The sequence below is a fragment of the Ceratotherium simum genome, chromosome 10 (assembly GCF_057802395.1).
Source record: "Ceratotherium simum simum isolate JZ-2026a chromosome 10, ASM5780239v1, whole genome shotgun sequence".
NCBI classification, from domain to species: Eukaryota; Metazoa; Chordata; class Mammalia; order Perissodactyla; family Rhinocerotidae; genus Ceratotherium; species Ceratotherium simum.
In genome coordinates, this window is record NC_141909.1 from 65,298,395 (window position 1) to 65,321,125 (window position 22,731).

General features: G+C 39.0%; 1 protein-coding gene across 3 annotated transcripts in view; it reads left to right on the plus strand.

The window, feature by feature from the left end:
- PROSER1 (proline and serine rich 1) overlaps positions 1–17,952 on the plus strand; it is a 28,795-nt gene extending 10,843 nt beyond the window's left edge. For 2 of the 3 annotated variants that reach the window (XM_087436136.1, XM_087436137.1), the window contains 8 exons: positions 316–426; positions 2,482–2,565; positions 4,051–4,129; positions 4,765–4,860; positions 9,757–9,801; positions 13,027–14,812; positions 15,562–15,712; positions 16,308–17,952. In XM_087436136.1, the coding sequence (XP_087292262.1) occupies positions 316–426; positions 2,482–2,565; positions 4,051–4,129; positions 4,765–4,860; positions 9,757–9,801; positions 13,027–14,812; positions 15,562–15,712; positions 16,308–16,430 (2,475 nt within the window). In that variant the 3' untranslated portion in view covers positions 16,431–17,952. The remainder of the gene's footprint in view (positions 1–315; positions 427–2,481; positions 2,566–4,050; positions 4,130–4,764; positions 4,861–9,756; positions 9,802–13,026; positions 14,813–15,561; positions 15,713–16,307) is intronic. The other variant, XM_087436138.1, reaches the window with a different exon arrangement.
- Positions 17,953–22,731: the final 4,779 nt, after the last annotated feature.

A 22,731-nucleotide genomic window follows, 5' to 3' on the forward strand; every position in this document is an offset into this window, starting at 1 on the left:
GGGACGTATTAAATAGTAAATGGACTTTTTTGCACACAATTTACAAAATCTGTTTTGAAGATATCTTTGTATAGGAGTCTATTAATTGTGACATTAAAAACATTATGTTACCATTTTGATAATTTCGTTTAAATAAAGTGATTTTACTTACTAATTTTGGTCCTATTCACCACTGTAAATGCTGATGGATGGATGAACAGATTGAATGTGATGCTATTAATTCATGTTTCTTCAGCCGGGCTTCCCAATATCCAGAGTGCTTAACTTTATGAGTTTATTTGATTTTGTAGCCACCTCTTCTTTTTTATGTTACAGGCTTTCAAGGGGGGCTGCAAAGCTCCTCATGCTATGATCTCCTCTTGTGGAACAATCCCAGGAAATCCATATCCCAAAGGAAGACCTAGTCGCATAAATGGAATTTTCCCAGTAAGCATGCTTTTATGGCTTACATATGAAACTTCTTGTGGTTAAATATGAAATTTAGCATAGTTATGATATTTAAAGAAAATGCCAGTTGATGGTGCTTCTACAAAGGAAAGGAATTTTATGTCAGCAACTTAATTCATAGATTCACCACTGATTGAAAGTTCATATGTAAACTACATTGAAGTATTTGTGTAAAATGTACAGAACAAGCCAAACATAAAAGAGGATGATTTCGTTTTGTTTTGTTTTTCCAAGTATTTTAGAAGCAGTGATTTACATTTAATAAAGGAGCATTTCTCAAATTCTCAGTATTCCTCAGTTTCACAGTTAAGTATGTTTGGGAAACTGCATCCAGTGTTTTCTTCCTGGAGAATCACGTTGCATAATAAAGGCTCTGAGAAGTCCCATAAGAAAGAAAACTTCTTTTTGTATCATCCAGTGTACTTCAAACTTCTTTGCAAAATAACTTTTGCAAAGAACGATATATTTTTATTGCGGTGTAGCAAATAACCTTAAAACCTAGTGGATTAAAACAATAAACGTCTATTGTCTTGTACAGTTCCTGTGAGTCAGGAATCTGAGAGTGGCTTAGCTTGGTTCTGGCTCAGGGTTTCTCATGAGGCTGCAGTCATCGGAAGGCTTGATTGAAGCTCAGGACTATGCTTCCAAGGTGGCTCACTTACATGCCTGGCAAGTTAATGTTGGTTCTTGGCAGGAGGTCTGTGTTCCTCACTGTAAGCACTTTTCCATAGTGCTGCTTGAGTACCTCATGATATGACAGCTGACTTCCACCAGAGCAAATAATCCAGGAGAAGGCAAGTGGAAACTGTTGTCTCTTGTGACTTAGCCTTGAAGGTTAAATGCCATCATTTCTGGAATATCCTATTTGTTGCACAGGTCAGCCCTATTCATTCTGGAAGGGAACTGTATAAGGACATTTAGGAGATGAGGCTCACTGGGGACCATCTTGGAAGTTGGCTTCCATACTAGTATGTACCGTTAAGGGACTCACATTATTAGGGGGACACTTTGTAATAGTCTGTCAACTTATTCTGATCTGTTACTTATAGCAGTCTTGAATGAGGTCTCATTTGCCCTTGTATAATATAAACTATCAAACTTAATACTTATAAAGAACACCATTTTTTATCTATTCTCAACTGTAATACAGATACTCTTTTTGATTCTCTGAGTATTATACATACTGTAGCATTGGAAGTCTATTTCTGGTTGCTCCTCTTGTGGAGGGAAAAACATTAGAACATACCTTGTCCTGCCCTTCTGTCATCCCCATGTGTACAGTGTGTGTGTTACCAAACCAAGTGGGCTCACCTCCTGCTGAGTTAAATAAGACTGCACCAGTGGAAGTTGTCTCACAAAGTCAAGTGTATTTGCAGCAAATAGGAGGCCATGAGGAATCATTTCCAAAGTCATGGTGTCCCCGAACAAAGGGAAGCAGGAACTTTTATTTCTATTGAGGAATGCATATTCAAAAGCGAGAGGCGGGGTATTCGCTTGCACAGGCTCAGCTGGAGAACATGCTTCCACATAATAAGGCCTAAGCTTCTCCTGGAGAGATCTTTTTGTTAAAAATAAGGCAAAAGTCATAGGCATAGCTCTTGTGGTGAGACTTGGTCAGTTTCAGGATGGCTAGTGATTACATCTCCCTTGAGTTTCTCGCTTGGTCAGTTTCAGGGCTGCTGGTTACATCTGCTTAACATACAAAAGGAAAAGAAATAACTTGGAAAAACAGTTAATTGCTTCCAAACCCACCTTGGAGTCTCTGGAGGCCCCTAGTCAGTGACATGTTTATTTCTGAGTGCTTCTGTACATGTTAGGATGGGTCTGCGCCAGAAGAGAGTTCCTCAGCCCTTATCAGAGTCGTGCAGCCAGAGCAGGATTGGGTCTGGAATCCAAGTCCTTAAACTCCTACCAGGTTCAGTATATTTTGTTCAATATAATACAGTGAGGAGTTTTTTTGTTTGTTTCTGGTTTGGGGTTTTTTTAAAGTCTCAATTATCTTTCTTTCTTTCTTTTCATTTATTTTTTAAATAGGGAACCCCTTTGAAAAAAGATGGTGAAGAATGTACTAATGAAGGCAAAGGAATAGCTGCACGGATTCTTGGACCATCCAAACCAGTATGTTTAGAAAATAAATCATGAAACAATTCTTAACTCTTACGTGTAGCTTCCTGTCCATTCAAAGTATGAATTCTGTTTTTGTGTTGTGAAGTTCAAAGTATACTAGAAACTCTAGGAGAGTGAATGGTATAGAGAACTACAGTATAATTAGTTAACAGTGTGAAGGGCCCTTCTGAGGTTTAATGTTTTAGTTTAAAGTAAGCCCAGTCAAATTGTTGTTATCTTTTTCTCCAGCCTCATTCAGCTGTCCACTTGGAGGTATGGAGTATGGAGAATTCACTTTAACTAAGGTTGTGTTTTGGCCGAATTAGTATTAGTATTAGTGAAAGAAGAATGGAGCCAGGAGGATGCGAGTATTTTCAAGGGAGTGATGATAATGATTGATTGGAATATAAACAGAACAGAAGACAACCCCTGGGTTGAAGGATTGTTGGGGTTGAAGTACTCGAGGCCTCCACACGGCCACCTTGCAATCCCTGCCTGTCCACTGACAGGAACTCCAGTGGCAGTGGTTCGTAGCAGAATAGTCACAGATCATAGTCATTGCATGAGACTAGTGCATCATACAGGGCCGCCATTATGAGAGCCAGAAAGAATCTGGATCCTTTACCACCAGTGGATCCCCTTTGCCCCAAGGGCACAAGTGCACCCTCCCTAGGGCATGCCCTCCAGCCCTCCCTCCTTCCCTCCCTCCCTCTCTCTCTCTCTCTCTCATTAAAAGTATATTGTTTGACTTAGCTTCAGATATCTTTGGTTCTCTAAAGACTAGTTGTTTGAATGCTTTGTTACTTGTATAAGTTCCATCAAGTATAAAATAAGATTTGTGGATTTAAAAAGGCAAAAACACTAAAATAGTGAATTCATAACTCCAGTCAACATTCTACTGCAGTTGTCAGAATTCCGAATTCCAAAGCCTAGTGGATTTCTTGTCTTACATAGGAAGAGATGGGAATTCTTGGATTAACCTAGGCTGGGTTTAGAGAGGAGTATGCTGTTTACGATAAGGTCTGACCCTTCACTGGAAATGATGTAATACTAAAATAAAAAATAAACACCTCCGCAACAGTCTTTGACAGGATCTGCCTTTGCAATTTATAGGAACCACATTTGTTAAAGCAAAGAAATTTCCCTCATTTGTGCCATGTATGAGTCCAGTAGCATTTGGTATGCTGGGGCATTTTTAGCCTCTTGGGACTAAATATTTTTTTTTTTTTTTAAAGATTTTATTTATTTTATTTTTTCCCCCCAAAGCCCCAGTAGATAGTTGTATGTCATAGCTGCACATCCTTCTAGTTGCTGTATGTGGGACTCGGCCTCAGGATGGACGGAGAAGTGGTGCCTCGATGCGCACCCGGGATCCGAACCCGGGCCACCAGCATTGCAGCGCGCGCACTTAATAGTGTGAAAGACAAGTTGTACTTTGTTTTGCCAGGACACTGCTTACTTGGTTTTCTTCTAACTGCTATACTTCCCCCCCTCTAGCCTCCTTCAACGTACAATCCACATAAACCTGTTCCTTATCCAATACCTCCATGCCGGCCACACGCAACTATTGCACCAAGTAAGTTCTTTCATTTTTTAATTTTTTTTCACTGTTTATTTATTAAATTGAAAGCAAAGTAAATGTTCGTATATGTTCTTGGGAATCTGGAGCACTTAGGAAGTACGCTATGATGAGTTTAATTTTGCCCACAGTCAGCTACTAGTGTCTTGGTCTACAACAGTGCAGCAGAGAGAGCTTATTTAGGATATTTTCCTTTTGATAAATTAATTATAGATTATTTTTAATCGTTATTTATTATTATGGCTTTTCGCTTTGGTAAATCATCTTGATTTACCTTTTTGGTAATTGGTGTTCAAAGCTATCATTAATGCATTTAACTTAAAAAGGTCAAGTGTATGTGCTTGACAGAAAAGACGAATAATTTAAGTATGGCAGGTTCTGCCTGCCATGCCATTCAGGCCATTCAGTGAGCTTATGCCTGGAGTGAGCATGCAATGGGAAATGGGAATCTTGAGGAGTCTCATTTGATCTCAGTTTTCACCTAACCCTAGACCCAAACCTCCATGTAAAATGCAACTCTATTATGTAACAGTTTTAAAAATAAATCAGATAGCTGCACTAACACGGTTTGAACTCCTGACCACAGAACGATACTAAATTATATATTTTTTTCTGTCATATTTTTATTTTAGGTGCTTATAACAATGCAGGTCTGGTACCGTTGGCCAGTGTCATAGCTCCAGGTGTGCCCCCTCCACCTCCATATACTCCTAATCCAGTAGGAACAGGTAAACTCATGTTATCATGGGGTGTTGAAAGTAAATAACTTATTCATCCACAGATGTGCACTTGGAGGGGACAGGTGTTTGACATGGTGTGTCCTGACAGAGGGAGCACAAGCTTAGGGGCCTGATGATGGATCCGAGTACGATACACAGGGTCCCCTAGAGCGGCCTTGGCCTGCATGTGTGAACTCGAGCACGTTGTAGAAACAAGAACCATTTCTCATCAGCGAGAAACTTGGACAGGCTATGAAAAAGTATGATTGACACAATGAGTGTCGCCATTTGGGCAAATTGCTCCTGCCATGGGGAGGAAAGTCTCGTCGGTGCTCAGAAGGGCTTAAACTCTTTCCCCAGCACGCCCCTGTTCAGCCTGTTTCTTGGGTCTGTTGGGAACACGGGATGTGAAGGATAAATATTTTTCTGTATATTGCCAAAGTGTTCTCCAAAAAGACTGAACTAGTTTATACCTGCCAGTGAGAGGATACAAGCATACTGTTCCTTCATGTCCTTTCAACATGGGATATTACCAGTTTTTTAACTTCCGCGAATTTGATAAGGCGGATTGAGCTTACATTTTCATTTGGCTGTCTTTTATAAATAAAAGTTTAATTTTCATTTTGATCAATTATTGTTTATTTGATTCTTCTGAGTTTTAAATGTCTTGCTTAGAAAACCCTACCCTATCCCAACAGTATGAAAATATCATCTATATTCTCTAATTATTTTTATAGTGATTCTTTTTTAATATATAGCTTTTATTCTACTTGCCATTTATTTTTTTATGTGTGTAAGTAAGGGATAGAACTTGTTTTTTTTTACTTCCCTCCCCAGAAACTCAGTTACTTAATAGCATTTAATAAATTCTTTTTCTGTTTTACCAGCCAGAGTGGTTCTGGTGTTTGCAGCTGCATACTCTTACTGATAAGACTTGTAAAACATTTTCTCCAAAATTTATCATGTCTTGCCCTTGTTTATGTACCTTTCACTCTTAGAGTTTTACATTTTTGCATAGACAAATAGAGACAAAGAAAAGCTGAAACCGTGTTAGCTTGATTAGATCTTAACTCTAGGTAGTCCAGGTAATTTAGAGCTTGTAAGACTCCTATTCGGTCTGGAATTTATTTTCATATAGGGGTGAAATAGAAGTTCATCTTAATTTTTTTTTCAGATGGTAGCCAGTCTTGCTAGCACCATTTATTAACCTAGTTTTTACACTGATTGGAAATACCACATTTATCTTAAGTTTTCAAATACACACATGACTCTAATGCTGGGGTTTTTTTTTTTTTCTATCCCAATCTACTTATTTTATGTTGTGATGATCCCATATGGATTTGGTTAGCAGATTTATAATATCTTCTGATATCTAATAAGGCTAGCTTTCTCTCACTATATTTTTACATCTTTCTTATCTATTTTTGGATGTTTATTCTTCCATCTGAACTTTAAGATCACTTTAATGTGATTTTGAACACAATTACACAATTAATGTGCAATTGAAAACAGTTGAGGGCCGGCCCCGTGGCTTAGCGGTGAAGTGCGTGCGCTCCGCTGCTGGCGGCCCGGGTTCGGATCCCGGGCGCACACCGACGCACCGCTTCTCCTGCCATGCTGAGGACGCGTCCCACATACAGCAACTGGAAGGATGTGCAGCTACGGCATACAACTATCTACTGGGGCTTTGGGGGAAAAAATAAATAAATAAAATTATAAAAAAAAAAAAAGAAAACAGTTGAATTTATGTATATACTTATATAGTAATTTTGGGAGAATTTTTTTTGTGTGTGTGTGAGGAGATCAGCCCTGTGCTAACATCTGCCAATCCTCCTGTTTTTTTGCCGAGGAAGACCGGCCCCAGGCCAACATCCGTGCCCATCCTCCTTCGCTCTATATGGGACACCGCCACAGCGTGGCTTGCCAAGTGGTGCGCCGGTACGCGCTCGGGATCCAAAGCTGCGAACCCCAGGCCCCCGCAGCAGAACGCGCACACCCAACCGCTTGCGCCACCGGGCCGGCCCCGAGAATTGATATTTTTATGATATTAAGTCTTACCATTCAGTCACTTTACATCTTTCTGTCATGTCAAGTAGTATTTCTCCTCCACCCCAGGGCTTATTTTATCTCTTTCAACAAGATTTTGTAGTTTTCTTCATATAGGTTCTTTGCCATAGGTTTGTCTCCAGGGGTTTTAGAGGTATTTTTTGGTACAGTTAGAAATGGAATATTTCATTTCTAGCTGCTTATTACTAATGACCTAGTGTCAGCTGAATTATACTTTACTATAAAATATTTTTTCCCTGGCCTTATTGGGCATTAATATTGTCCTAACTCCTTTTTGCTTTCATTTTACATATGTATTTTACCTGTATCTTTATTTTCAAATTTTTTTTAGGGTTTTATTTGGTAGGTTAGTTGGTTTTTAAATTGCATTTATAGCTAGATTCTGCTTTTTAAACCAGTGAAGAGAGACTTAATAGGAATTTCCAATAATCATAAAAATTACGTGTTTGTTATTAGTCCTTCCATTTTATTTTTGTATTCATTATTATTCTTTTATCCTAGTTTTTCATTTTCCTTACTTTTGTTTACTTGGATTAGTCAAATTGTTGTTTTATTTTTTAACTCTCCTCTTCTTGCCCCCACCCAAACTTTATCTGTAATATTGCTAGTGATTACCTTTGTATTCTTAATGGTTGTCACTGTACAAAAAACTAAAAAAGCTGTGCTATACTCCACCGTTTGACTTACATACTGCCTCTCCTTTTTCATCCATTTCTGTGTTTTGTTGGAATACTATACCTTTTTTTCTTCTGTGCCTTTAAAGTTACGGCTTTTTACTGTTTCTTCTGTTCTTTGATTCCCTTTTCTGACATGCTCATTCTAATTTTCCTTTAGTAGACAATTTCTCTAAGTCATTTCTTCAAAAAGAGGACGGGGGCAGCCCAGTGGCGCAAGTGGTTAAGTGTGCGTGCTGCGGCGGCCCGGGGTTCGCCAGTTCGGATCCCGGGCGCGCACCAACGGACCGCTTGGCAAGCCGTACTGTGGCGGCGTCCCATATAAAGTGGAGGAAGACGAGCACGGATGTTAGCCCAGGGCCAGTCTTCCTCAGCAAAAAAAAAAAAAAAGAGGAAGATTGGCAGATGTTAGCACAGGGCTGATCTTCCTCACAAAAAAAAAATTTTTTTTTTTTAAAAAAGAGGACATATTTTAGGGTTGTAGATGAGAAACCCAATTCCAGTTAATTTTCTTTTCTTTGTTAGAACCTTGGACTCTTTCTGTAATCTTACAAAGAAGAGATTCCTTATCTTTGGAGTTCAGAAATGTCTTTTAATCTTGGAGTTCAGATATTTCACCAGGATGCCTAGGGATCTATCTTACCATTAATCTTTCCTGGAACTCTGTAAGCCCTTTGGATATGAAAACTCAAGTCTGTGAAGCTTAGGAAAATTTTGTTTTTATTATTGTTTAATTATTGCTTTTTCATCTGTTCTTTTTTCTCCTTCTGGCACTCTTATTTTGCACTGTCTTTGCCTTCTGAGTCTCTTACCTATTCATTTATGATATCCTTTTCTGTGTATTTTTGCCGTTTTAAATGGGAGTTTTTTTGTTTCTTATTTCCAACTAAGTAGTTGAGCTTTCAGTAATATTATTCTGATCGTCACCATTCTTTGCAGTTATCAATTTGGAGTCGGATTTTTATCTGAAGTCTTCACCTGCTCTGCTTACTTTCTTGCAGTATTATGTGTGTATGTGTTCCTAATTTGCATCACAGGTTTTTTCTCTCTTTTTCATTGAATCTCCGTTGATAGACACAATTCGTTCTGGTTGTTTATTTGTACTAAGTCCCTGAAACAAGCCATGATCTTTCTTTCTCACCATGTCAGGCTTGAGGGTTCCCTTTGCGCCTTGTGCCTGTCACAGTGTTGGTTTCTTGGGCAGTTATTGTCAAGCCATGGGAGGTCATTTTTCCCGTTGTACCTTTGACTGATGGTCTGGTTAGATGGGTCCTTTCCCATGTGGGTGGGGAGGAGCGTGTTTTAGGTTGTCAATCTCACAGGCTTAGAGTAAGCCTTAACTAGGGTAGTTCTCCTTATCAGCTCCTAGCATAGGTCCTTTTCCTGAACTGAGTGCAACAAGTGAGGGGGGCCACTTTTCTGTTTGCTTGGGTGATCCACAATGGCTTTCGAGATTGGTCCCTCAGATGACAGTGGATTCTGCACTCAGCATCCACCTCCCACTTCCGAGTCTTCCTACTGTTGTAGGCAGTGGTACCGAGAAGTGACTGTCTGTCAGCTTAGCCAGTGACAGTGGTTCTTTGCACTCCAGCTGCAGGCTGCGCTTTCTCGTGGGTGCCACACTCAGGCCATCATCTTTCCGGAAGGTGTTCTTAAATATATCTATAAAATAATATTTATTTAAAACCTGATATGTTAAGGAGTAGTCGGGCGGAGGGCGGTGGGGATCAATTGCTCATAATCCTACGTGTCTTCGTATAGTTACTACTATGATTTTTGTTTATTTCCTTATTTTCCCCCATAGGCATACATTGTTTTTCCTTTTTTTTTTTATAATTTTTTTTTAATTTATTTTTCCCCCAAAGCCCCAGTAGATAGTTGTATGTCATAGCTGCACACCCCTCTAGCTGCTGTATGTGGGACGCGGCCCCAGCATGGGCGGAGAAGCGGTGCCTCAGTGCGCGCCCGGGATCCGAACCCCGGGCTGCCAGCAGCGGAGCACGTGCACTCAATCGTTAAGCCATGGGGCCGGCCCTGTTTTTCCTAATATAGTATACATACGTGTCCTGAGTTTTTCTTTTCTTGACCGCAATCTCTGATTATTCTGGTGTTGAATAATTTGATAAAGCTTCAAATCAACTTTTATATATTTATTTTTATATAGAAAATGAAGACCTTTCCAGTCAGTCAAAATCTACACAGAATCAAAGTAAGTACCAGGTTTGATCCAGAGATAGTGATGTCTGCTCTGTTATTCACTGAAATGATTTTGAGTTGAGTGCATTGGAAATCTTTATGCTTTGGGGAAAGTTCCTGGTTAAAGAATCTAACCAATACTTGCTAAAACTGGCTTAATAGTGGTACATTTTATACACACAACATGAAATGCACATATCAACTGGATTTAAAATGAACCATATGCTTTTGTATCCTATTTGCAAAACTTTCAATGTAATCTAAGTGCTGTGTGGCATTATATCCACATTAACTTTATGTTACGGGATATTGGAAGCCTCATTTCTTTTTGATATAAACACATACGGTGATGAAAACCGTTTTTGACAAATGCTATGTCAGATACTACTTTCAGATTTAATTACTTCAATAAGCATTTGGGGTAGCATAACTTAGAATAACTTAGAAAGAAAAGAATAAGGGGTGCCAAAGGGTAAGTGGAATTGAAAAATGAAGATGAGATGTGGCCTGTAATGCCTGCAGATGGCAGCAGCACTGTAGCATTTTATGCCTCCCCTAGCTGAGGATAAGTGTGGTCAGGATGCAGACACTTTCCGGTGTGAGACAGAATCTGGGATTGGTTCTTGTGCAACAAAGTAGTGCGTGAATCTCATCATTATGGTGCGGGATCAGGAGTCTGGGTGGGAGAATCCCACTCCCTGAGAATGGTGCCTGAGTGGTGCTTTTGAGCTGGTGGTTTCTAAAGGAGGTAGCAGAGTGGGGTGGAAAGAGTGCTAAGTGAACTGTCAGGACGCCCAGTTTCTTGTCCTGGCTTTGGCACCACCTGGCTTTGTGAGCTTGGGCAGGTCATCTAACTTCTGCGAAGAGGGGGTTAAAGAATCTTCAGTCTTTATACTCAGCTTCATTAGCAGATCTTTTTTTGAAGGGAATAAATAGGTTAAGTGTCATAAGCTCGGTTGTTAGGAATAGCATACTTTGTTTTCCTGTGCCATGTTATTTTAGCATGATTAAGATTTTTTTTTTTTCCTTTTTGAAGCACAGTAAGAAACAAAAATAAAGACAAACTAGTATAGTGGTTAGGAACATGGGTTTGACAGACCCAGGTTCAGATCTCAGTGTCACCACTTCATAACTACATGACCTTTTTCATTGTTATTGTTATTATTATTGTAGTAAGATCTCATTTATTGAGATCTTTCCTCTTAAATATTTGAGTACCCAGTACAGTATTGTGCTGTAGGCACAATGTTGTACAGCAGATCTCTGGAAGTTATTCATTTTGCATAACTGAAACTATACCCTTTGAACGCCACTTAATAGCCGCATGATCTTTTAACAAGTTGGTTAATCACACCAAGCCTCAGATTGCCCATCTATGAAATGGAGGTGTCAGTACCTGTCTCAAAGGGTTATGTGAGGACAAATGACATGATGGGCGTAAAGTACTTAGCACAGGATCTGACAGATAGTGTTTAATGGTTAACAACCAAATTAGATGACAGGAGAGTGATATTTATCATGGTATGTTTTGGGGGTTTTTTGTTTTTTTGTTTTGTTGCATTTTAACTGTAGGCACTATGATTAACAGTGCATGGCTTTTGCTTTATTATATAAAAAGATCTCCAACAGAGGCTGCTATAAAGAACACTATGAGACAGGTTGGTTTTACCTTGCAATCTGTCATTAACTACATGGTCCTCAGCATGTAGTTAACTAAGGTAGTGAATTCTCAAATGTTTCCCACCACTGTTGACCTAAATAATTTCTTAGTACATTATTTACAAACACAAAACTAAGTATATATTCCCTGTGCTTCTAGTTCTTATAAAACAAATTCAGTACAAACAAAAGTAAAAATCCATTTTCATACGAACTCTAAATTTAAAATGATAGCTACTCTTATTTTCTTGAAACTAAAGTACTGCTTACAACACAAATAGGGTACAGACTTCAGGCCTTTTGAGTTTGAAGTTTGTGTGTTTATATATTACCGTTGGTCAATTCTTCTACCATGTTTCTTTTCTAAAACAACTGTAAAATTTGTTCAGCCCAATGTGGCTCCTTTGGCCATCACTTTTCGTCTGTTCTTTTCCTATGGTACCCGTGATTAACATAGCTGACATTGGCCATGTCAGCTTTGGTATGTCAAAAGTCTTCATTATGCATAGATTTAAAAATTTAAGTCTTAGTCCATGAAAATGTCTTTCAGTTGATTATGACTGCAAAAACACATGTTCTCTGTTTACAACTGAAACAAACTTCAATGTGGGTATGGCAGCAGATGATAATTGTTATTACGACATTAGCTACCTAAGTCGTGGTTTCCATTTGGCATCAACAAGATCATCAGAGGCTAACAGTCATTTAAAAATTGATTTAGAGAGGAAACCCAAATCATCCCCAAGAATACTTATGTTAATTATTTATAGAGTTTATCAAAATAAAAATATTATAGCAAACTATAAGTCTTGAGAATAAGTCCTTGGATGGGTTTGGGAACTATAGTTGAGGTAATCATGATGTATCCAGTGCAGCAAACACTTATAAAATACAAGGTGCCATGCACTGTGCTAGGTACTAAGGCTCTGAAGATGAGTTAGACATGGCTTCTTGCCCCTAAAGGAGCTCCTAGGAAAAGCCAAGTAAAGTTAGAGGTTAAGGTAGTGTAGAGGAGTCAGTATGAGAAAATGCTTGGGGAGAAAACTATAGGTTGATAATCTGGAATATTCAATTCAACTCCCAGAGTGGCAACAAAGAATACTGGAGAGATGGGGTGAGTTCTGGAAGGCCTTGTATGCCCCTAAAAGGAAAGTGATGTCCTGAAAGCTCTTAAGAGGGAGAAATGACTTGTATTATTACTCTAGATAAGTGGTTTGAAAGAGTAAAAGGTAAAGGCAATACACCAACCTTAATCACAGTTAAAATAAATTCTTTGAATTTTTAAAAATTGGGAAAATATGAAAGGAAAATTTATTTGCTAACTTCTCAAGACTTCCTCACTGTGAATTGAAGGGCTATTCTGAGCGGAGTCGAGAAGACAACTGGATCTAACTGAGGCTCTGTAGTGAAAACCAGGATAAGGGAATCTAGCAATTTATGCATTGCAATAGCCTGTTATACCTGTCACTGATTTTCTTTGATATTTGTTAAATACTACAAAAATTTTTATGCGTTTCTTTTGAGTTAAAATATGACATTTCAGCATAATGATAAATTCTTGCCCCTTTCCCCCCCACAGCATTTTCTGCACCAGCCAGTCAACTCTTTTCTCCTCATGGTTCTAACCCTTCAACACCTGCTGCAACTCCCGTCCCCACTGCATCCCCGGTCAAGGCAGTAAATCTCCCCTCAGCATCAGCAACCGCCACCATTTCTGGGATGAACATGCCGAATACTGTCCTTCCTGTGTTCCCAGGGCAGGTCTCCGCAGCCGTTCACGCACCACAGCCATCAACGCCAAATCCAACAGTTATCAGGACCTCTTCACTGCCTGCTGCACCTGTCACTTCTGTCCACAGTACAACGTCTGCTCCTGTTCCTTCAGTTTTTTCTGGGCTAGTTGCACTGCCAGGTCCTTCTGCTGCTCCTGTCCCAGCCCCTCAGGCCACACCCACACCTCGGGCCACTCCTGCTTCCAGTGAAATATTTGCCTCTACTTCTGCCCCCTTCACTAGCCTCCCTTTCTCTGCCACCTCTACTGCTGCTTCTACCAACAACCCAAGTTCTGCTTCGTTGTCCTCAGTCTTTGCAGGGCTCCCCTTGCCCTTAACACCAACATCCCAAGGCGTATCCAACCCAACTCCTTCTGTAATTGCCGGTGGTTCTGCTCCTGGTGTTGCTTGTCCACTTGGTGTAAATAATCCTCTTCTGTCTGCTTTAAAGGGCTTTCTGACGTCAAATGATACCAATTTAATCAACCCTTCTGCTTTATCTTCTGCCGTTACAAGTGGGCTGGCTTCTCTGTCTTCTCTTACTAATCAGAACTCTGATTCTCCTGCTTTAGCTGCTAACAAGTGCTATGCCCCATCAGCCATTCCCGCCCCACAGAGGTCTTCCACTCCAGGGTTGGCCATGTTCCCAGGCCTGCCATCTCCTGTGGCTAATTCAACCTCCACTCCCTCTACTTTGCCTGTGCTGTCTCCTCTAGCTACTCCTACATCATCTTCGACTTCAGTGCCAGTTAGCTGTGGTTCCTCAGCTACCCTTTTGCATGGCCCCCACCCAAGTAACTCAGACCTTCACATTTCATCTGCCCCTACTGTAACAACTCTTTCTGTTATGATCAAAACTGAGCCCACGAGTCCTACTCCCTCAGCCTTCAAAGGCCCATCTCATTCCGTGAATCCCTCTCATGGCACTTTAGGTTTATCAGGGACATTGGGTCGTGCATATACTTCAGCATCAGTGCCCATCAGTCTATCTACTTGCCTTAATCCTGCATTATCAGGTCTCTCCAGTTTGAGTACTCCCTTGAATGTTTCAAATCCCCTCTCCTCTATTTCCCTTCCTCCACATGGTTCCTCCACTCCCATCACTCCAGTATTCACTGCTCTTCCTCCTTTCACTTCTTTGACCAATAATTTCCCTTTAACTGGCAACCCGACTCTTAATCCGTCAGTATCTCTTCCAGGATCGTTAATAGCCACCTCATCTGCAGCTGTCACCTCCGCGTCTGTCCCTCATCCTAGTTCGACAGCGGCCGTCCTCTCAGGGCTTTCTGCCTCAGCACCCGTCTCAGCAGCGCCTTTCCCCCTCAACCTGTCCACTGCTGTCCCCTCACTTTTTTCAGTTACTCAAGGACCTCTGCCGTCTTCAAATCCCTCCTACCCTGGCTTCTCTGTCGCTAACACCCCTGGCATCACCCCTGCTCTCCCTTCGTTCCCGGGGCTGCAGGCGCCATCTACAGTGGCAGCCGTCACACCACTTCCCGTTGCTGCCACAGCCCCATCACCAGCTCCTGTCCTCCCAGGATTCACTTCAGCATTTAGTTCCAACTTCAACTCTGCCCTTGTTGCACAAGCCGGGTATGTGAATAGTTTGGAAAGAGGATAAAATCATTCTTTACTTAACTTGTGGATCATAGTCTTATTTATTTATTTATTTATTTATTGTGAGGAGGACCAGCCCTGAGCTAACATCCAATGCCAATCCTCCTCTTTTTTGCTGAGGAAGACTGGCCCTGGGCTAAGATCCGTGCCCATCTTCCTCTACTTTATATGGGACACCGCCACAGCATGGCTTAACACGCGGTGCGTCGGTGCGCGCCTGGGATCTAAACCGGTGAACCCCAGGCAGCTGCAGCGGAGCATGCGCACCTAACCGCTTGCGCCACCAGGCCGTCCCCCATAGTCTTATTTTTAAATCATTCAAATGAAAGTCAAAATCTAATTGTTTGGTGATGCTAAATTATATTTTTCTGGGGTAAAACTTCACTGCTCAAAAAATGTTTTGTGGCTCTTCGAACATGTTAAAACAGATATATAAAATATTAACGCTGGCTCAGATAATTAGGATTTGTATTTGGTAATTTAACTTGATTATAAAATAGCAAGAAGTATTATATGCAAAACATAGACTTATTGAATTTGCAATAATGTACTTTATAAGAGTAAGTTTTACATCAGCGAGTGGCTGACTTTTATGGTTCCTTCCAGTAGAGAAATTCTAAGATTTTTTTTTTTTTTTACATCTTAGGATCTTGTATTTGACAAATATCGAAGCTGTAGCTTTTATGTCTTGTCTACAGTTTGACCTGTTCTATCTACTGTTTTAGCTTATCATCGGGACTTCAAGCTGCAGGCAGTTCTGTTTTTCCAGGCCTTTTGTCCCTCCCGGGTATCCCTGGGTTTTCCCAGAATCCTTCACAGTCATCCCTGCAGGAATTACAGCATAATGCAGCTGCACAGTCAGCACTGCTACAGCAGGTGAGCAGGCAACATCTGGCGTAAATAAAATGGCAGCATATGTAGCATAGGTTCTGTAGTGATAACATTGCAGTACCAATTGTGATATCCCAACATTGGCAAAAAATTTCATATGAGAATGTCTAGGGGTTTGATAATTAGTTCTCCCAAAACTTGCAGATTATGCTTGTCTTCCTGCAGAAGGGTAATGAAAGTGGTGGAATATATTCACCTGTATGAAACGGTTTTCCTGGTCGTAGACTTTAAAATCTCAGTTTGGAGATTTTGCAACTGGAATTTTTATACGTGACAGTTAAAGTTTGCTTGTCTTCTACAATTTAAGCTAAAATAAGGGGCCATTAAAGTAAATTATCTTGAGAAAACCTATTGATTTTTTAAGAATATTAAATATTTTAATGCATTTTTAGGTACTTCCTCCATCTAAAGAAGTTTCAATGTTTCTTAAAAATTTCGGGAGACTGAGCAGACTTGTGTTGCCCCCGAGTTCTTCTTTTCTTTCCTATTCTGAATATCTGTAGCGTGGCACAGGCCAAAGCAAGTACAGGCCTGATTGAATCTGGCATTCTGCTAAACTGCACATTCTTCTTTCTATCAGGTTCACTCAGCTTCGGCTCTGGACAGCTATCCAGCTCAGCCGGATGGATTTCCTAGTTATCCTTCAACACCAGGAACACCATTTTCTTTGCAAGCAGGCCTGTCCCAAAGTGGGTGGCAGTGAATATATTTTAATTTGTATTCTCTTTTGGAGCAACATCACAATTGCCTAAGGACTGCAGTGAACTGTCTGACAAATGTGAAGTTGACCAGAAGTCAGAAAATGAGAATGAGGGTGATCCTAGGAAAACGGGGATAAGAGTTTAAAAAACATGGTTGCATTTTTTTAAATGGTTTTAAATAAGAACACTCCCCTATGTAAATATACTGACAATACATTATATGGGGAATAGTATTAAAAAACTATTTGGGGACTTTTCACCTCTCACCCAATGAAAGTTTGAGTCGTGTCTGTAATCTATGTAGGAAGAATACTAAAGAGGAGGTTGAACTCTTTATAGCCGAATACAGCCTTAAATCTGCTCGTACAGCATCCACTGACGGAAGTAATAGTTGTGCCTCTGACTTACGGGTTGCTTGTGGCCCTTGGCGTGCATGAGTGGTTCCTGTTGCATCATGGGAACTCTGTACTCCATGTGTATCCACAGACAGGAACTGGAGACCCACCATTATCTTTCATTTCTGAGATTAATGATCATACATATACTGCTGAATTTAACTCAATATATTTCAGGTAAGTGAAAATGGTGCTTAATATAGTCTTTAGAGTGACTTTCAGGTGTTTTCGACTAAAAATACATATCCAGAACTACTGTCTTAACAGAAATACAAGTAAGGCTTGTGATAATTTGCCTTCAAAACTTTTTTCTTAATCTCAGCAGTATCCAAACGAGTGAGGAACATCTGACTGACTCTTGGGCCACCTCTATTACTCATTGTACTCTGGAAGCTCTTGGTGAATGTTTACAATCATGGGATGTAGTATTTTTATTTGTACCTAAAGTCAAATGCTTATCTAAAATAATTATGTGAGAACAAATAGAGAAGACTTGCTCTGTTAGTAGATAATGCAGCCTGTACTCTAAGGATCTGTGGTAGTTTAACATGATTGAATGTCATTAATTTAAGTATAATAACTGCCACATTGGGGGGGAACGGGGGCGTAGGGAGAATGATTTCCAATCCTGTGATTCAAAGTGTAAACTATAGAATCTACTGTAGTACATTTCAGCATCTACAAGTTTTACTTTTATAAAGATGGTGTCTGGAAGATGTTGCTAATGTATTTTCCTTCAACATGGGGGACAAACTTTTTAAGTATATTAATAAATATTCCTGTATGGTTAGTTTTTAACAGTTTTTTAAAATAAACTTTATGGATATGACAAATTTTTATAAGTGTTTTATTAAATACTTGGATAGGCTTTTTAATTTTTTGTATGTGCTTGAGGTATAGAACATTTTTGTCCGAATTTAGTTGTAACTCAATATATACTACTGATTGCTCATCCTTTATGTAATGTCTTATGTGAAAGTTCTATTATTACCAACACCTGAAACCGACTATTTATGCCTTTAATTATCTTCAAACACAGAATGTAACCTCATAGTTAATCAATACCAGTTATTAGAAGTTGTCATTTGTTCTTTTTTAAGTCTACACTCATAAAACTTTTTAAAGATTATTGTGTATTGCTTATATATGTTGTCCATTCATTCAGATAAGTTATTGAGTAATCTTTCTATATTGATGCTAACAGGTTTATTCTGCTGTCCAATGAGCCCCTTATCATCACAGCAAAGGAACTGTATCCTATTCGTTTTTTAGATGTATTCCTGACATCTTGCACATATTGGGCACTTAAAGTTTTATATAAAACGAAGAGAACATTTTGGAGCACTTGCAATATAATTACTGGGAACTAGTTTTATGTATCTCACAACCCTATGAGATAAGTACTAGCAACCTAATTAACCAGATAGAGAAACCAAGATGTAAGTCACACGTGAGGAAGTGTAGATTTGAACCAAGCATTTACTACCAATATCAAGGCTACTTGTACTATCAAGTGCTATGAAAATACATAGGAGGGTGGGTGAGTACCTTACTGCCTGAGGAAATCCAGAAAGGTTTTCTCAGTGACGTTAAAGTCTTAAAGGATGGGCAAGAATTAACATCCTTTATAAAGGCACAAAGTGTGACAGAGTAGCATAGTAAAACAATCATATAACTGGATGGAGTTTGAATGAAGTTTGTAGTTCAAGTGAATCTAAAAAACAAGGGAGAGACATGATCACAAAAGACCCTCTAAGCCATGCTAAGGAGTTGGGCGTTTGTTTTGTGGTCAAGAGTTTGGAAATTTATCAGAGAGCACTTTGCAAAAATCACTTGGGCTGCAGCATGGAGGCTGGATTGGAAGTAGTAAACTGGATGGTTATTGCAGAAATCCAAAAATGAAGAGGATAGATTTTCATTATGAGAAGGGAATAGAAATGTACCTCTCCATTCCCTTTCCATAAAGGCCTGTGGTCTACACAGGATTTGCAAACATTGTTATATAATTGATTAACCTTATTTTAAGCCTTCCCATGTGATTTGCCAAATGAGTTTAGTGTGTGCATTTATAAAATACAGTTAGTGTCACAGAATTTTAGAAAAGACTTTACTCCGAATCAAACTTAATGAGCCTTTGTTGTTTTTAAAGGTGATACAACGTTAGTAAACAGTGTCTAATTTGGATGAGTTAAAAGATTAAATATTTGAAAACACTGGCAAGTAAGTTGGGAAGGATGATCAAAATTAAAGTATCCCCTTGGGGGCTGGACCTGTGGCGTAGCGGTTAAGTGCACGGGCTCCGCTGCTGGTGGCCCCGGGTTCGGATCCCGGGTGCGCACCAACACACTGCTTGTCAGGCCATGCTGTGGTGGCATCCCACGTAAAGTGGAGGGAGATGGGCACGGATGTTAGCTCAGGGCCGGTCTTCCTCAGCAAAAAAAAAAAAAAAAAAGAGGATTGGCATGGATGTTAGCTCAGGGCTGATCTTCCTCACAAAAAAATAAATAAATAAATAAAAAGACAACTCTTTAAAAAAAAAAAATTTAAAGTATCCCCAAGGTCTTTGTACTCAGGAGGGGCATTATGATACTGACTTTTTAATTTACATTTAAAATTTAATTTATGCCTGGTAAAATTTCATGGTGAAAGGTAAAAGTCATCAGTGTTTATAACTCCTAATTGATAGAGAAGGAAAAGAATAAGAAAAAACATCTAGAAGGCACAGAAAAATGGAAGAAGTGAGAAGTGCACAGTAAGATGTTAGCAATACTTGCCTGTGTGTTAGTATCACAAACCTTGTAAGTGGAAAGGAAGCAGCAGGCTCAGAAAGCTTTCTAGGCTGGTTCTCCTGAACATACTCTTCCTAGAGAAGAGAAAGAGAACACACTCCTCAGCTCATTCCTATGGACCAGTATAACCATGATACCAAAACTCAGACAAGAATAGTATGAGAAAGAACAAACGCAAGTCAACCTTACCCAAGATAATAGTAAAACATCATAAATAAAATAGCAACAAGAATAGAGCATTTATTCTTAAAAAATGATATAATCAAGTTGGGTTTATATCAGGAGTGTAAGAACAAAATAACATTAAGAAATCTAAAAGTGTAGTTCATCATATGGACAAATGGAGAAAAACCATTTTCTCAGTCTCTGTATAAAAAAAGTAAAATTCAGTCACCATATGGTTAAAACACACACACTTAGCAAACTAGGAAAAGAAGGAAACTTTATCAGGTAAAGGAAATCTATAAAAGTATAGCACACATTATTCTTAATTATGAAGTGTTAGGAATATGCCTTTAGAATCAGAGAGTGATCAAGTAAAATGTAATTCAGTGTTGTACCTGACATCCTAGCTAGTTCGGTAAGGTACAAAAAAGAAGTAAAAGGTGTAATGATTGGAAAGGAAGATATAAAGCTTAGCAAGATACATTTTACAGATTTACAGATATACTCAAAAGTCAGTTGCATTTTCAAATATGAGCAACAGGAGAAAACGATTCAAAAAAAGAAAATACTAGACAATGGAATACTATTTGGCACTAAAAAGAAATAAGATATCAAGCCATGAAAAGACATTATGGGACCTTAAATGCATATTACTAAGTGAAAGAAACCAATCTTAAAAGGCTTCCTGTGTGATTCCAAGTATATGACACACTGGAAGAGGCAAAAATATGGACACAGTGAAAAAAAATCAGTGGTTGCCAGGGTTGAGGGGAGGGGCAGGGAAAGGTAAATAGAGTGCAGAGGATTTTTAGGGCAGTGAAAATACTCTGTATGATAGTATAATGATGGATACATGATGTTATACATTTGTCCAAACCCATAGAATGTACACCACCAAGAGTGAACCCTATTGACTTTGAATGATTATAATGCATCAGTGTAGGTTCATCAATTGTAATAAATGTACCACTCTTGGTGGGCAATGTTGATAATGGGGGAGGATGTGCATGAGTCGGGGCAGGAGAGATGGAAATCTCTGTACCTTCCTCTCAATTTTGTTGTGAACGTAAAACTGCTCTAAAGAAGTAAAGTCCTTGGAAGCAACCTAAGTGCCCATCAAGGGACGAATGGATAAAGAAGATGTGGTATATATACACAATGGAATACTACTCAGCCATAAGAAACGAAATCCAGCCATTTGTGACAACATGGATGGACATTGAGGGTATTATGCAACGTGAAATAAGTCGGAGAAGGTCAAATACCACATGATCTCACTCATAAGTAGAAGATAAAAACAACAAACAGAGACAGAGATTGGATTGGTGGTTACAGGAGGGGGAGAGGGGAGGGAGGAGGGCGAAAGGGATGATTAGGCACATGTGTGTGGTGATGGATTGTAATTAGTATTTGGGTGGTGAACGTGATGTAATCAATGCAGAAATAGAAGTATAATGATGTATGCCTGAAATGTGTACAATGTTACAAACCAATGTTACTACAATAAAAAAATTAATTAAAAATTAAAAAAATAATAAAGTTTTTCAAAATCATCCCATTTGCCAACAGCATGGATGGACCTGCAGGGTATTGTGTTAAGTGAAATAAGCCAGAAGGAGAAAGACAAACACTGTATGACTTCACCCCTACGTGGAATATAAACTAAGACACAGACAGAGAGAACAGTTTGGTGGTTACTGGGAGAAGGGAGTTGGAGGGTGGGCACAAGGGGTGAAGGGGCACATTTATGTGGTGACTGACAAATAATAATGTACAACTGGAATCTCACAATGTTATAAACTATTATGACATCAATAAAAAAATTATTAGAAAAAATAGAAATAGCAACAGAAAAAAAAGTCTTTAAAAAAAGAAGAAAACAGTAACATGTTACCTAGGAATAAATCCAACAAAAAATAAGCAACTTTATGGAGAATTTTTTTTTTAACTTGAGAATCATTACAGAAAACCTGTTTAAATGGAGGACACACAATGGTCACGGTTACAAATAATAGATACAAGTCAATCTCTGAATTCAATGCAATTCCAATCAAAATCCCAACAGTTTTCAATGTTTTCTAAGCTTATTCTAAAATTTATATGGAAGAGCAAAGGATGAAGAATAGCCAAAACACTTCTGAAGACAATGAACAAATAACCTGCACTATCAAATACCAAGACGACTTATACAGCCATAGAAACTGAGACAATGCAGTATTAATTGGGGATAACAAACTGATAGTGGAGCATTATGGAGAGCCCATGAACACCCACTCATATGGAAACAATTTATAACACATCAGTTAAGGTGTTGGACTATTATAAGCTGCTGTGATAATTGGTTATTTATATGGAAGAAAATTTAAATGAATCCCTACACTACACCATGCACAAAAAGCAACTCTAGGTGAATTAAAGACTTAATTCAAAAGAATAACTCTGAAAGCTTTCAAAGAAGATACAAGAGAGTGTCTTCAAGACCTTAGAAAGGGAAGGATTTTTAAACAAGGCACATCAAACACTAAATACATTAAAGCTTCATGTATTTATATCAAAGGCATCATAAAAAAGGTAACATAAACCACCACTAGGAGAATATACCTGCCACTCGTGTAACTGTTACGTATCAGTGTATATAAGTATATAGAAAGTATTTGTACATATCATGTATATATAAGTATATACGAAGACTACCCCTAAATCAGTAAGAAAAAGGCAAAAAAATTTAAAAAGAGCAAAAGACACGTACAATTCACAGAGAAGAAAACATGAGTTGTAAATAGCCATATGAGAATTGTTCAGCCTCGCTAAAATTCAGGGAAATCGAAATTCAGATTATGATGAAATACTATTTTACACCCACTAAGTTGTCAAGTATCAAAAGTGCTAACAATATCAAGTGGTATCAATGATGTGTAACAAGAGGAAAACTTGTACACTGCTAGTAGAAGATT